A 15871-nucleotide genomic window follows, 5' to 3' on the forward strand; every position below is an offset into this window, starting at 1 on the left:
GATGAAACAGGAGAGCGAGTGAGGCGTGTGGAACTAATATGAAGAAAAACAGAGCATGATGATCATATGAGGAAAGACAAAGCGGTTTTCCTGATCCTGTGTGCTCTGAAACACAATGTTCTTTTGAGGAGGTGCTTTGCGAAGGATCTCTTTCAGCTCGGCATTGTAAAGAGTGAGATTGTGAAAGAGCGTGTTGTGTTATATGCTAATGTGACTGAATGTCATCACTCCTCTCCACAGAAAACCATTGTTTCTCTCTGAACTGGAATGAGGCGAGTGCATGGGGGGTTTGAGGTTCTGAGCTCTTAAACATTATGCAGAGTATGAAAATACTTGACATATAGTTGACTATAGTACGTATTAAATATTTATTTATTTAAAATCAAGATTTTAGGTTTAAAAGTTTAAGGGAAAGAACATTTTTAGCTGGTGCAACTGGTCACCTTCTTTTTTTTTAATCACTTTTTTGCAGATAACTTCTTTTTTTTTTTTTTTTTTTTTTTTTTTTGTGCATTCCAATTAATCGCAATCAAACTGCATTCGGGTTATTTTGATAGGTTAAAAAGTAACAAAAATACAGCTAACTAACACAATTAAAACACGCTAACATAATAAAAAACGTGATTTTTGAAAATAATAAAGTTATCTGTTTTTGCAAATAAACTCTTCATATATATTTTACAAAAATGTTTAACATTAGTAAATGCACTGTGAACTAACAGGAACAACTGCACAAATATGTTATTGTTCACTACATTAACTAATGTTACAGAAGTGTTAGTTATGAAAGCAAACGCGTCTGTGTTTCTGCGCGCAATTACGCGCCGCTGGAGACGCACGGTGACGCACGCGAAAACATCAATGAAATCAACTGATGTTATTCGACCCTCATCCTAAACACTCTCTCAACTCGGAATCAGAGTTTTTTAAGCGAGCACAAAAGCCAGTCTGCAGTTGGAGCTCTGCTGTCTGTCAATCAGCGCCGGAGGGTCACGAGTGTCGTTACGTCTGACCGATTATAACCGGCGCTGATCTCTGAGTCTCAATAGGAACTGATGGACGCGTGATTCTCCATCACCTCCATCATGTCAGATCAACCCTCATCTCCTCCATCCGCGCAGAAGCCCGCGCTCCGGTCGCCGGAGTCCTCTCAGAGCCGCTTCCAGGTGGATCCGGTGACGGATGCTCCTAAAACTCCGCCGGCAGCGCGATCCTCCGTCGGCGAGGAGTCCAGGGGCCGGGTCCGCTCGGTGAACTTCTTGAGCCCGCCTGACGCTGCGCCTGACGCCGGTTTGAACGGAGACACGGTGAGGAGCGAGGCGAGCCTGCACTCTTCCACCGGAGGTCTCAGTCATTTCTCGGACACGCACTCCAGCACGTATTACCTGCGGACCTTCGGTCACAACACCATCGACGCGGTGCCCAACATCGACTTCTACCGGCACACCGCAGCTCCGCTCGGGGAGAAACTCCTGCGCCCGTCGCTGGCGGAACTTCACGATGAACTCGACCAGGTTTGTGCTGAACTTCATCATCTCTCATCTGACACTCATTATTGCAGGATTGATTTACTTTCAAACGGTGTGGCTGTTATTTATTTGGGTAACACTTTATTTTAAGGTGTCCTTGTTACACGTTACATGTACTTACTATTATAATAACAATTAATTATGCATAATTACATGCAACTAACCCTAACTATATAGTAAGAAAATGTACTTAATATTACTCGATACTTAAATGTATAATTACACTGTAACAAGGACACCTTAAAATAAAGTGTAACCCAAAATAAATATAAATGTAAGCAGTTACAGTTACTGAGAAAAAAATGAATAGTTAAACTACAGTTACTTATGAAAATGTTAATGATTACAAAAGGGGGTTACATCTGAATATTTTTTCACACGCACACGCGCACACATGCACACACACGCACACACACATACGCACACGCACACACACATACGCACACGCACACACACACACACACACACACAGATTTAACTGACTTCTTTCATAAATTACACGACTGCTTTAAAATATGAGACACTAATGTTTCAGGAGTTTAGGACACATGCTTATTCCTTATTTCCTATTTGGGTTTATTTATGTGCTTTATATTATTTTTTAAGATGAACTGCTTTTTGAAAGCCATTTTTAGATGCCAGTGTTTCCTGTCATAACTACACACAGATTTGATTTTTAAAAACAGTATCATAGCTATTAAACTAGGCTAGATCTTATGGTTTAAAATCTGTGTTTAACCTCAGAATGATCTCAAAGTAAATAGAAGTGCTAAATTCTGATTCTGTGGTGGCTGTGCTTTAATATTAAATGATTATAATCTTAATTTAAGTGATGAAGGATTCTGACAGTAATCAGTGTTGAGTTCTACTGTCTGCTTTACATGTTTGGAAATGATTAACAGTTGAAAACATTAGAAATTTCAGAAAAGTAAAAAAAAATTAATCAAACATTGCTTTAATAAAGTAATTGTGAAATAGTTACACTACTTATTACAGGGTAACTTGTAATCTATTACATTAACCTTCCCAACACTGCTTATTTGTGTGTATATAGGGGACTGGGGCATGTTGTCACACGCTGTAGTGAATATTTATTAGTGTGGGTTTATTTTAAACTCACTTTATGTGTAAATGCACAACTCATTGTCTATAAATTGAGGTAAAGTGTAAGAATGTGAACGTATTTACACAATAATGCCTTTTAATATATACAAGTTTGAAATATTGTCCGAAATTAAAGCCATCACGTTCAAGACTAAAAACATTAAAAAACATTTTCGTTACTTGAAATAAAATGAAATACAAATCAGTTCGTTACTAAAGCAACATTTCTCTTTTTCATGTATAGTTTAACTTAAAAAAACTTGAAACTTAAATTTTAAACTATAAAAAAAACTTAATACAAAATGAATAAAAATAACTAAAACACAACAAAAAATATACAAAAATGTAACTGTCAGAGAACCATCAGCCTCGTCAGGTCCCAACACTCAGCCAGCACGATCACACTCACCTGAGTTCTAACCGCGCGCACCTGATACCTCCTAATCAAGACCTGCATATAACCACTGTCCCTTGCCACTCACCTTTGTCTGGTCTTGATCGTCACGATCTTCAGACTCACCTATCGCTACTGCTACTGGTTCCAGCTATCGTTCATCAGCTCCGATCCCCTTCCCGAACTCCTGCAAGAGAGTTACAGCCTGTTATCTTCAGCCAGATAAATCCGTCAAACTGTTCCATGCTTACCTGCCATCACTGCCTTTACCCGTTTCAATAAATATCATCTCATTAACCTCATTCTCCTCGTTTGGTCTCCTACTGTTGTGTGACAGTAACTAAATGCAAAATACAAACTAAATACAAAAATAAAAACTAATTCAAAATATTAACAAATTGAGACACTAAAATAACACTGCTCTCATTATAGCAAATGTGCAAAAGGTAACTTCCAAAAATATAAAATAATACACTATCATAACTGAAACTAAAATTAAAATGAATAAAGATATTTCTTAAAAATAATAACTAATAAAAATGAGAAAAACACAACAAAATTACTAAAACTTTTAGTAAAATTTAAATGAAAATGCAAAAAAAGGAAAATAGAAAAATGAACACTAATTCAAAATATTGAAAATAGATTATAATAGTATCTCAATGATAGCCTAATAAAATAACAGCATATTTTAATTGTATACGTGTAAATGTAACTAACAAAATATCATCACTTTTTGCCCACAGAATTCTGATTCAAAATGAATGTTTAATGATTGTTTGAAACCAACAAGCAAAACATGCACTGCAAGTAAACAAGCTTTTCTAACTCAAACCTGAGCTCTAGTCACTGTGACAACCAGCCCCGGTTTGATTTCCCATGAGAAGCTCATTATCTACAAGCACTTTATTATTTAAAGTGCAGCATAAATGTGACCCTGGGCCACAAAACCAGTCCTAAGGGTTAATTTTTGAAATTGAGATTTATGCATCAATAAATAAAGAAGTCGTGGCCTAATGGTTAGAGACTCGTAATCCAAAGGTTGTGGGTTCGAGTCTCAGGCCAGCAGGGATTGTAGGTGGGGGAGTGAATGTCCAGCACTCTCCCCGGGCACTGCAGCATAAATGGCTGCACACTGCTCCGGGTGTGTGTTCACTGCTGTGTGTGTGCACGGTGTGTGTGTGTGTGTTCACTGCTGTGTGTGTGTGTTCACTGCTGTGTGTGTGCACGGTGTGTGTGTGTTCACTGCTGTGTGTGTGCACGGTGTGTGTGTGTGTGTTCACTGCTGTGTGTGTGTGTTCACTGCTGTGTGTGTGCACGGTGTGTGTGTGTTCACTGCTGTGTGTGTGCACGGTGTGTGTGTGTTCACTGCTGTGTGTGTGTGTTCACTGCTGTGTGTGTGCACGGTGTGTGTGTGTTCACTGCTGTGTGTGTGCACGTTGGATGGGTTAAATGCAGAGCATGAATTCCAAGTATGGGTCACTATACTTGGCAGTATGTCACTTCACTTCACTAAATAGGACAATATTTGGCTGAGATCAAATCTGGAATCTGAGGGTGCAAAACAATCAAAATATTGAGAAAATCTCCTTTAAAGTTGTTCAAATGAAGTTCTTAGCAATGCATATCACTAATCAAAAATAAAGTTTTGATATATTTACAGTGGGACATTTACTAAATATCTTCATGGAACATGATCTTTACTTAATATCCTAATGATTTTTGTCATAAAAGAGAAATGTATAATTTTGATCCATACAATGTATTGTTGTCTATTGCTACAAATATACCTGTGTTACTCATGACTGCTTTTGTGCTGCAGGGACATATATGTGATATTAAAAGCTCTCATCAGATCATATTCAGATGTTGTAGCAGTAGCAGCAGCTGATTCATCTGTATGTTTCTTCTCTTATGGTTGTAAGTTGAGTGACTCGCGTGATGTCAGACGACACACACACACACACACACACACACACACACACACACACACACACGCTTGTCCTCAGACAATAGTCTCTCTCACACACCCACTCAGTCCGAGCAGCACCATGAGCGATCCGGGTCACGTCACAATGTCAGCGTGTGACCCGCACGTCTCTGTCAAAGACCCAGTGTCCCCCGAACATCACCGGACACACAGGTTACACACTTCAGTCTGAGTCTGACAAACTCTGTCAAAGCACGTCTGTTAATCAGGACTCACAGTAAAACAGCTCAACTCAGAGTTAAGGCCAAACACTGCACACAAAACCAGTGTGTGTTCATGCACTGGTCAGTCTGGGTTATTTTTCTATCATATGTCTCTTCTTTCAGTCTAGTAGAAAGAGAACATCCAAAATACACATTTAAGTGTTTATTTTATTGCACTTTATCTATTTGAATCATCTGTAGATTTCACAGTTTTATTCCTCTCTATATTCTGAAGGTTTCATTCACATTGATTTATGCAACAGTTTACTCCTAAAAACATGGTGAAAATGTGTTAGTTTTCTGTCTGTTGACAGTATGTTCTGATTCATGGAGTGATAAAAAGAGAAATACAGAATCCCCTCTGGAAAAAACCTCTGATATAAAGACAAAATCAGACTAATGATCAGATTTATGCTCTGCAAATGTTTGCATTGCAAAAAATTATTATTTTACTTTTACTACATTTTTGTCTTGTTTTCTAGTATAAATATCTAAACATTCTTGAATCAAGATACATTTACTTGACAAGTAAAATGATTTAAAATGATGTCTTGTTTTCTTAAAAAAAAAAAAAATTGGTTTTTGCTTAAAACAAGCAAACATATCTGGCAATGGGGTAAGAAAAATAATCTTAATTCAAAGGTTAAACAAACGTATTTTCCTTGCCCCATTGGCAGATATTTTTTGCTTGTTTTAAGGAAAAACTAACAATGTTTTTCTTTTTTTTCTTTTTTTACAGAAAACAAAACATAATATCTTAAATCATTTTACTTGTACAGTAAATGCATCTTGATTCAAGAATGTTTAGATATTTATACTATAAAACAAGACAAAAACACTAAGAAAATCATTTTTTGCAGTGTGCAAATCATATTTAATTTGAAAATGCATCATTTGCATATGTAAACATAGCATTTCAGAAAACTTGTTAATAATGCACAACAGTTGTGGTAACATACCGTGATCAGTCAGCTGGAGAAGGGCAGTGTTACCCTTCATCTGTGCTGTCTTGCTACAAATATTAAAGTAAAATGTATGCACTGCCAAAATCTCAAACTGCTGAGGTTCATTTAAATTCTCAACCACTTTGAACTGAATTACTGCCGAAGAAAACACTATGGTGGATGAGAGAGCTCAACGCGCTGCAAATGAAAAAACATATGCAAATAGAAAAAAAACACCTGCAAATTAAGAAAACATCTTCATCAATTTGACGACACACGCACTGCAAATACTCACAACACAAACAAAAGAAATGTGCTACAAATAGGCACAGACCACCTCACAAAGGTTTAAGAAAACCACAAAGTGACGATCATGTTACAGAAGTAGGACGGAGACAGAGAGATGAGTTAATGAATGGATATTTATTGTCAACAGGTGAGCGATTGAGAGAGGTATCAGGTAAGTAGCAAACTTGGAGGTCTTCACGGATAAGCAGGATGGTAAACTTGCATTTCTTCTTTTCAGCAGTGGTGAACTGGAGGAGACACACCACACACTGGGAGCTGACTCGGGCAGAACACAGGAGCAGACAGACTGGAGATCGTAGGAGTACACACTCGGGAAGGTAGCTCTGCAGGTAAGTAACACGGAGGTAAGTAACACGACTATAGCTGAGACAGCAATAGCAGTCCTCTTCGACAAATGAGACCGGACACTGAGTGCTTGGAGGTGTGTGTATTTATGGCGTGGCTGATGAGTGACATAATGACATGCAGGTGTGTGTGATCAGTAGCTAGGTGGAACCAGGTGCGTGAGTGCCTCGTGACTAGTGGAATACAGACAGATCCGTGACATTACCTCCCCCTCCCGGAAGGTGCGATCCGCACCATAATAATTACATCGGGGAGGGGGGTTGGGCACCCTGGAGGCAGGTGCAGGGCAGGGACACAGGGGAAGCCTCCAGGGCGGATCCAGGGACTCAGGAGACCATGGCGGATCAGGAGACTCAGGGAGCCATGGCGGGACTGGAGGCTCGGGAAGCCATGGCGGGACTGGAGACTCGGGAGGCCATGGCGGGACTGGAGACTCGGGAGGCCATGGCGGGACTGGAAACTCGGGAGGCCATGGCGGGACTGGAGACTCGGGAGGCCATGGCGGGACTGGAAACTCGGGAGGCCATGGCGGGACTGGAAACTCGGGAGGCCATGGCTGGACTGGAGACTCGGGAGGCCATGGCGGGACTGGAGACTCGGGAGGCCATGGCGGGACTGGAAACTCGGGAGGCCATGGCGGGACTGGAAACTCGGGAGGCCATGGCTGGACTGGAGACTCGGGAGGCCATGGTGGGACTGGAGACTCGGGAGGCCATGGCGGGACTGGAAACTCGGGAGGCCATGGCTGGACTGGAAACTCGGGAGGCCATGGCGGGACTGGAGACTCGGGAGGCCATGGCGGGACTGGAAACTCGGGAGGCCATGGTGGGACTGGAGACTCGGAAGGCCATGGCGGGACTGGAAACTCGGGAGGCCATGGCGGGACTGGAAACTCGGGAGGCCATGGCTGGACTGGAGACTCGGGAGGCCATGGCGGGACTGGAGACTCGGGAGGCCATGGTGGGACTGGAGACTCGGGAGGCCATGGCGGGACTGGAGACTCGGGAGACCATGGCGGATCTATTTTTTTCAGAAGGTCATCCCCCTGGCCACTATGGTTATCCCAGACAGGGATATATAGCCCCCCCCCCAAAAAAAAAACAATTACCATCTTGCAACCACTTACCTTAAAATTTAGTATCTTTTTATTTTTCAGTGTGGTTACTATAGTTAAACCATGGTAATCATGTACAAATTAACCATTGATTTACGACACTGATTTACGACATAGTTTAACATATTTGTACAAGTGGTTATACAAATGGTAATCAATATGCCAAAAAAAAAAAAAAACATGGTTAATTTTCGATTTGTTGTGGTGGTTTTGTGGTCTGTGCTACTTGCAGCGTGTTTCTGTATTTGTTTGTGCTGTGAGTATTTGCAGCGCATGTGCTGTCAAACTGATGAAGATGTTTTCCTAATTTGCTGGTGCTTTTTCTAGTGCATGTGTTTTCTGAGGAGCTCTCTGAGCCACCGTACAAAACAGTATGTCTGTAAACAAAAATGACTAAAACATTGACTAAAATTAAATGGAAATTATAAAATTAAAAACTGATTCTAAATATTAATAAAAACTATAATAGTGTCTCAATGAGACTAAAACAACACTGCATCCTTACATGAGCACTTAAACTAGTCCATGAAGGCATTCAAAAAGAAAAGATATACTGCATACTCATCTGCATTTTCACATCCCTAGCTGTGTCTCCGGATTACTATTCAAATTCATTGTTTTTGTGATGCTTATATCGTGACTCTTATGATAAACAATGTGTGTTTTTTCTAATTTGTTAGTCTTGTTTAGATAAAAGTGTGTTCTGAAAAAATAAGTTACTGTAACGCAAACCTGAGATATTGCTCTTTCTCTTCTGCATGTGGTCATAATAATAAGTCATATTAAATGCTGAAGTTATCAATCGTCACACTCTTGAGTTGTGTTTTCATGTGTAGGAGTCGTTTGAGGAGGGATTTCCGAACGGCGAAGAGCTCACGGCCGCCGAGATCATCACTCCCAAAGAAGTGTCCGATTCCAAGGGCGGCACGGTGAAGTTTGGCTGGGTCAAAGGAGTGCTGGTCAGTCTGACCTCTGACCTCTGTTCCATCAGCACACACACACACGCACACACACTCTCAAACACACACACACGCACACTTATGTTTTCTTATATTAGTGTTTCTTATATACTCCATCTCTACTGTGTTATTCCTCTGTATGTCTGCACTATCATGTATGTTTGTTTGCTCTATGTCCGTACATTCTCTCCAGTCATCACGTCAAATTTCTTGTGTGTGTGTGTGTTATTTTTTTAGTTTAGTTTACTTTAGTTTATTTATTTATTTATTTTTTAAAGCACTTTTAAAACAGTGTAGAGGCTGACCAAAGTGCTGTACATGAGCAAAGAAATAAGTGCAATAAAAAAAAATCCAATGTAAAAATAAACAAAATAAACGTGAGCAGAATATACATATACCAAATTTGAAACAGAAATAAAAACCAACAATTAACACATGTTGAAGTTTAATAAGGAAAACAAATGAGTTTTAAGAAGAGATTTAAAAGCTTGTAAAGAGGGGGCCATTCTAAGATGTACAGGGAAACTTTCCCCAATCGAGGTCCCATCACTGAAAAGGATCGATCAGCCTTGAACAAGGGATTGTCAATAAGCTAAGAAGGTTGTAATCATACTTGGTAAGAACGCTCTTTCTGATGATGCTTGTGTGCAGATACGATGCATGCTGAACATCTGGGGAGTGATGCTGTTCATCCGGATGTCGTGGATCGTGGGTCAGGCGGGCATTGGTACGATAACTGACCAGCAGCACTGAAGCGGATCGGGTCAAGTCAGCAGTCACAGATTGTGTTGTGTTGTTTTCCTGCAGCTCTGTCCTGCGCCATCGTTCTCATGGCTATCGTGGTCACATCTATCACTGGACTCTCAACATCAGCCATCGCCACCAACGGCTTCGTGCGTGGAGGTCAGTGTGTTATTATATCTGTCCCTGCAGCACAAAAGCAGTCATGAGTAGCACAGGTATAACTGTAGCAATAGACAACAATACATTGTATGGATCAATATTATACATTTCTCTTTTATGACAAAAATCATTAGGATATTAAGAACATGTTCCATGAAGATATTTAGTAAATTTCCTACAATAATTAGTAATATGCATTGCTAAGAACTTCATTTGAACAACTTTAAAGGAGATTTTCTCAATATTTAGATTTTTTTTGCTCCCTCAGATTCCAGATTTTCTAATAGTTGTATCTCAGACAAATATCGTCCTATCATAACAAACCATACATCAATGGAAAGATGATTTATTCAGCTTTCAATTACATAAATACATAAAACTCAATAATAAAAAACAACAACAACCTTATGACTGGTTTTGTGATCCAGGGTTACATATTATATCTATAACTGTAACTCAATTATACTTATAACCCTAACCCTAAATCAAGTTTTTCTTTTTTAATCAGAACGGTTCATATTCTTAAAACCAAGGATAATAAAGATTTGAATACGCCTGCATTAAAAGCATATCTGAGCTTGACTGACAGAGAAAATGTTTTTAAATAAAGCTTTTAAATAAAAGGTTTTATTTCCACTATAATAAATAATGAAATTGTTTGCTAATTAGATGACTTTTATTTGTAATCCTCAATGCATAATACTTCGGTGATTGATGTGCTCCTACTCAGAACTCTTTTTATTTGATCATTTAATATATCATATTAATTGTATTTAATTTTGTTACATTTTTTTTTCTTTTTATAAAAATGTCACAAAGTGTAGTGATTTTTTATTTACTGATTTATTTGATAATTTATTTGTTTCATTTTGGAAGAAAAAATGTTGCATAAAATGTATAGTGACCGTTTGTTATTTTTTTGTTTATTTTATCAATTATTTGTTTTTTTTGGTTTTTTGGGGGGGGTGTTGCAAATAATTTATACTGAACTTTTTTATTTAGTTTATCATTTATTTGTTTCTTTTTGAAAGATTTGTGTGTGTGTGGTTTTTTGCATGAAGTGTCTGTTAAATAGTCAATATTATGGTGAGAAAGTGTATATGAATTTATTTATTATTTTTGTTTTGTTTTGTTTATTGATGTTATTGCTGCTGTTTTTGTTTGTTTGTTTTTGATATTTGAGAGTTCACTTTTTTATTTCTAACCTCTCTTCTAATAGTTTTGGTTCTATTTGTTCTACAGTGAAGCGTTTGTGACTGTGATTGGATGTTTTTAGGTGGGGCGTATTACCTGATCTCCAGGAGTTTGGGTCCAGAGTTTGGAGGATCCATCGGTCTGATCTTTGCCTTTGCCAATGCTGTCGCTGTGGCCATGTATGTCGTGGGTTTTGCAGAAACTGTCGTTGAACTTCTGGATGTGAGTATGAACGCAAAGGCCTTGGATGGATGATGATGAGCATGAAAGACTTGATGTTTCTCCATCAGACTCATGCATTAGTGTTTTTTGGTCATGCACCTGATTTTCATTGTTTTTTAGATTTTTTTTTGCATGCTTTCTATGATTGTTTGAGGGTGACAGACTGACATATATCATCTATATAGATTAATTCATAATGATTTATGATGTAAGCACACTGCTGCCTGTGTTTGTCAGAGTATAGACGCTCTCATGACGGATGAGATCAATGACATCAGGATCGTCGGCACGCTCACCGTCATCTTGCTGCTGGGCATCTCTGTCGCTGGAATGGAGTGGGAGGCAAAGGTCAGTATATTCCTACATTCACATGTCTGTGGATTCAGAATATAGCTCTGCGTCTTAAAAAATATTCTTCTGATTTGCAAGAAAAGGCCTAATATGACCTAATTTGATGATGCTGAGTTCAAAGACATCAATTTCCATCATGCAGTTTTTTCATAAAATAAGAACATTTTTAAAATTACATAATCTTTAATGCACTTATCAATTAATGCAATTATCAAAATGTATCATTTAACTTACAATCTGCAAAGCAGTGGAAAAAGATAAAATCAGGGTTAGTTATAAAATAATATCATGAATGTGAAAGTGGGCTGAGAATTGATCAAATAGTTGCAATGGGTTTCAGATTCAGACAGGAATCATGCGTTTGTTGTGTTTTTCTCCTGATTTAGGGAGAATACAAGACAAATTCACCAAATAAATTGCTGTAAAAGCAATAATGCTAAAAAATGCATCATATTTAGTGAGAAAGTGTGACTCTCTCCAACAAAACAGACACTATTTTTTGGAATCAGCAGCACAAAATTAGTCAGAAATAAAGTGTTGCAGTTCTGCAGATATTGTAAGTCTCATGATGTCTTTGACAGGCTCAGATTGTGTTATTGGTGATTCTTGTGGTGGCTATTTTTAACTACTTCATCGGATCGGTCATCCCCATGAAGTCAAAGGAATCTCAAGGCTTCTTCAGTTATAACGGTGGGTCGTCTCTACTCATCTGCGATCTTTGACAATCATTAAAGATCAGTGCTGGAGGAACAAATCAATGACAAGCTCATTCCTATGTTTGTCTCTCTCAAAGCTGCCATAATGATGGAGAACATGGGTCCAGACTTCAGAGACGATGAAACCTTCTTCTCCGTCTTTGCCATCTTCTTCCCGGCCGCCACAGGAATCCTAGCAGGAGCCAATATATCAGGAGACCTGGCGGTGAGGATCATTTACTCTCACACTTAAAAATAAAGGCTGTTTTCACAGTGATGCCAGTCAAGAACCATTTTTGGTTCCCCAAAGAACCTGGGATCAATTCTAAAAAGAACCAACTTGGACCACAAAATTAGTCATAAGGGTCAGTTTTTTAAATTGATAGGACAATATTTGGCTGAGATACAATTATTTGAAAATCTTGAATCTGAGGGAGCAAAAAAATCTAAATATTGAGAAAATCTCCTTTAAAGTTGTTCAATTGAAGTTCTTAGCAATGTATATTACTAATCAAAAATGAAGTTTTGATATATTTACGGTAGGAAATTTACAAAATATCTTCATGGAACATAATCTCTACTTAATATCCTAATGATTTTAGGCATAAAAAAATAAAATAAAGTAAAAAAAAATTAAAGAAAAATAATTTTGAGCCATACATTGTATCGTTGGCTATTGCTACAGATATACATGTGCTAGTCATGACTGCTTTTGTGCTGCAGAGACACATTTTTTCTTAATGTGAAGAACATTCTGAATCATCAACCTTTTTCCATTATAAAGAACCTTTAGTTCATTTAAATGTTAAAGGTTCTTCATGTAACCATTGATGCCCATAAAGAGGCTTTATTTTCAAGAGTGTATTTGAGTTTTGCTGGATTTTGTTGGTCATCACATCTCATAACTGCTGATTTCATCTCTCTAGGATCCGCAGTCAGCGATTCCTAAAGGAACTCTCCTGGCGATCCTCATAACTGGAGTGGTTTACATCGCTGTTGCCGTCTCGAACGGTATTTCAATGCAGTTCTTTCTCTGATTGTTCTGCACTCGTGGATCAGAGGTGATGTAATGGGTTTGCCGTGTTTTTAGGCTCTTGTATTGTGCGGGATGCCACAGGCGATGATAACGACACCATAGTGGGCTCGCTGGAGAACTGCACTGATGCCGCTTGCACGCTGGGATATGACTTCTCCATCTGCAAAGAGGGCGGCTGCAAGTACGGCCTTCAGAACGACTTCCAGGTGTGTGACAGACATGCTCACGGCTATTATTATTATATGTGTCCCTGCAGCACAAAAGCAGTCATCAGTAGCACAGGTATATCTGTAGCAATAGCCAACAATACATTGTATGGCTCAAAATTATACATTTTTATTTTATGTCAAAAATCATTAGGATATTAAGATCATGTTCCATGAAGATATTTAGTAAATTTCCTACCGTAAATATATCAAAACTTCATTTCTGATTAGTAATATGCATTGCTAAGAACTTCATTTGAACAACTTTAAAGGAGATTTTCTCAATATTTAGATTTTTTTGCTCCCAGCTAAATATTGTCCTATCATAACAAACCATACATCAATGGAGAGATAATTTATTCAGCTTTTTCATGAAAAAAAATGACCCTTATGACTGGTTTTGTGGTCCAGGGTCACATATTGGAATCCATATGCTGATGTTTAGAGTTGGGGAAGTTACTTCTAAAAGTGATGCAATACAATATCCACCTTTTCCCTAACGAACCTACTGCGTTTTAAATTATGGGACGCACTTCTGGTTTGGGGAAGTTCCACTCAAAAAGACTGCAACAAATCATTTCAAATCATAAGATTGCACTGCAAATAATCATTATCTGTCATTTTGACTGAATGGGCTGTAAATTTTCATTCATTTTCTATTTTCTGTCAGGAGAATAACGTTACATTTGACAATATCTATAACAACATCTATAGCTCTTTTCAGCACGCTGCATTATTTTCCTCTTTCTTTTGTATTCCGCTGTAAGTAAAAAAAAAAAGACAACATATTCTGTGCATTTGTGGTCTGCTCTCCCAATTTAATTTATGATAAACTACAAATAATTATCTGAAATGCATTAAGAATCTTTCTTTTTTCTCCCCAAATCTCTGTTGTTTTCACACAGATGCTGTAAAATGTAATTGTTCTGAAATATAGGCATATATTACTATAATGATATTTAACACATCTGTAATATTGCTGCGGTTAGAAGGAGAATCTTTAGGAGTTATTCATGGTGTGTTGAAAGTAATTTGTTAATGCTTTTCCACTTTTAAGTTTCCTTTTAATGATCGATGGTTGAAGGGTGAGTAAAATGATGTCACTTCATTATTATTGCATTCATAGAGCGATCCTTTTGCTGATTGCTTACAGTGTAAACAGAAGTTACTCCCATATTTTGCAGAAAGTGTCATTGGGCATGAGAAAAAGGTGGATAATGTTACTCCCCAAAAAAATAACTTTTTATGGAAATGAATGTGTTATGTTACTTTTGTGTTACTGTTTCTCATCTTGGCTGGGCTTGCTTGTTTGATTTTAATTTAATAAACTTTTATTTTGGCAGATGTAAAAGCCCTTTCACACCAAAAGTCAAATGAATAAGCCTCAGGCTGAAAGAAATGTAAATTCACATCTGTACAGTAGAGTAGCTCAAACAAACCTTTCAGCTGTGCTGCCGTTCTGGATTACATGAAGAATAAGACACAAGAGAAGAAATTTCAGCAGTTTCTTCCTGATCACAAAAAAATTAAACACAAATGTTATGTTTATCTAAAGTCATTTTTGCTTATTAGTATGGTTGAAGTGGATCATTGAGGGTCAGCAATAAAGACATTGGTGCTTTGGGCATTTGTGTTATTTAACTAATTTAATTCTTGCATGATATTTTTGCATTTCCCTTTTTTATTGATTTGATCTGTTTTGAGTAAATGCATGTTGACATTTTGTAGACAGCGCCTCTGCACGTACTCCTGATTTCTCTCAACATGGCAACACCAGAGCTGTCAGTCAATGCATGGGAAACAAAGCAACCAGAGTTACTTATTTGAAAAAGTAACTCAGATATTTCCTTGTAATTTAAAAGTAATGCATTACTAGTTACTTAGGGAAAGTAATCTAATGACATAACTCACGTTACTTGTAATGCCCTGCACTGCTGATGTTATGTGAGAAGAGATGTGTTAAACTTTCAGCTTTACTGATGCTCTGTGTGATGCTAATGATCTTTCAGGCGATGAGTTTGGTGTCCGGCTTCGGGCCACTCATCACAGCTGGAATCTTCTCTGCCACTCTCTCATCGGCGCTGGCGTCTCTGGTCAGCGCTCCCAAAATCTTCCAGGTCAGGACACAAACAAACCTCCTTTTAAAATATATCTTGAACTTTGCAGTGTAAAAAATTATGATGATTTTAACGGTAAAAAATGCTACAGTAAAAACCTGTGAAATGGTTAACGGTAAGTTCCTGTTTAATTTACAGGGAAAAACCGTAAACTGACGTTCCCAGAATTCCCTGTGTTGCATTTCAAATTTTGTTTGAATTTGATGTTTTTTCTTTGAAATAACTGTTTCTTCTTAGTTTTTTCTTATCAGTTATG

The 15871-nt window shown here is 38.1% G+C and overlaps 1 protein-coding gene across 1 annotated transcript in view; it reads left to right on the forward strand.

Annotated features, from left to right (window-relative positions):
* Nucleotides 1–1085: 1085 nt before the first annotated feature.
* Nucleotides 1086–15871, forward strand: part of LOC306848109 (solute carrier family 12 member 2-like) — a gene marked incomplete at both ends in the record, with an annotated part of 28671 nt that continues 13885 nt past the window's right edge. The window contains 11 exons of the mRNA XM_079382462.1: nucleotides 1086–1514; nucleotides 8769–8891; nucleotides 9543–9618; nucleotides 9699–9794; nucleotides 11071–11210; nucleotides 11448–11558; nucleotides 12143–12251; nucleotides 12355–12482; nucleotides 13183–13267; nucleotides 13347–13498; nucleotides 15508–15615. Coding sequence (XP_079238588.1) covers nucleotides 1086–1514; nucleotides 8769–8891; nucleotides 9543–9618; nucleotides 9699–9794; nucleotides 11071–11210; nucleotides 11448–11558; nucleotides 12143–12251; nucleotides 12355–12482; nucleotides 13183–13267; nucleotides 13347–13498; nucleotides 15508–15615 — 1557 coding nt within the window. The remainder of the gene's footprint in view (nucleotides 1515–8768; nucleotides 8892–9542; nucleotides 9619–9698; nucleotides 9795–11070; nucleotides 11211–11447; nucleotides 11559–12142; nucleotides 12252–12354; nucleotides 12483–13182; nucleotides 13268–13346; nucleotides 13499–15507; nucleotides 15616–15871) is intronic.

This window comes from Barbus barbus (genome assembly GCF_936440315.1).
Source record: "Barbus barbus genome assembly, chromosome: 28".
In the NCBI taxonomy this organism is placed as follows: Eukaryota; Metazoa; Chordata; class Actinopteri; order Cypriniformes; family Cyprinidae; genus Barbus; species Barbus barbus.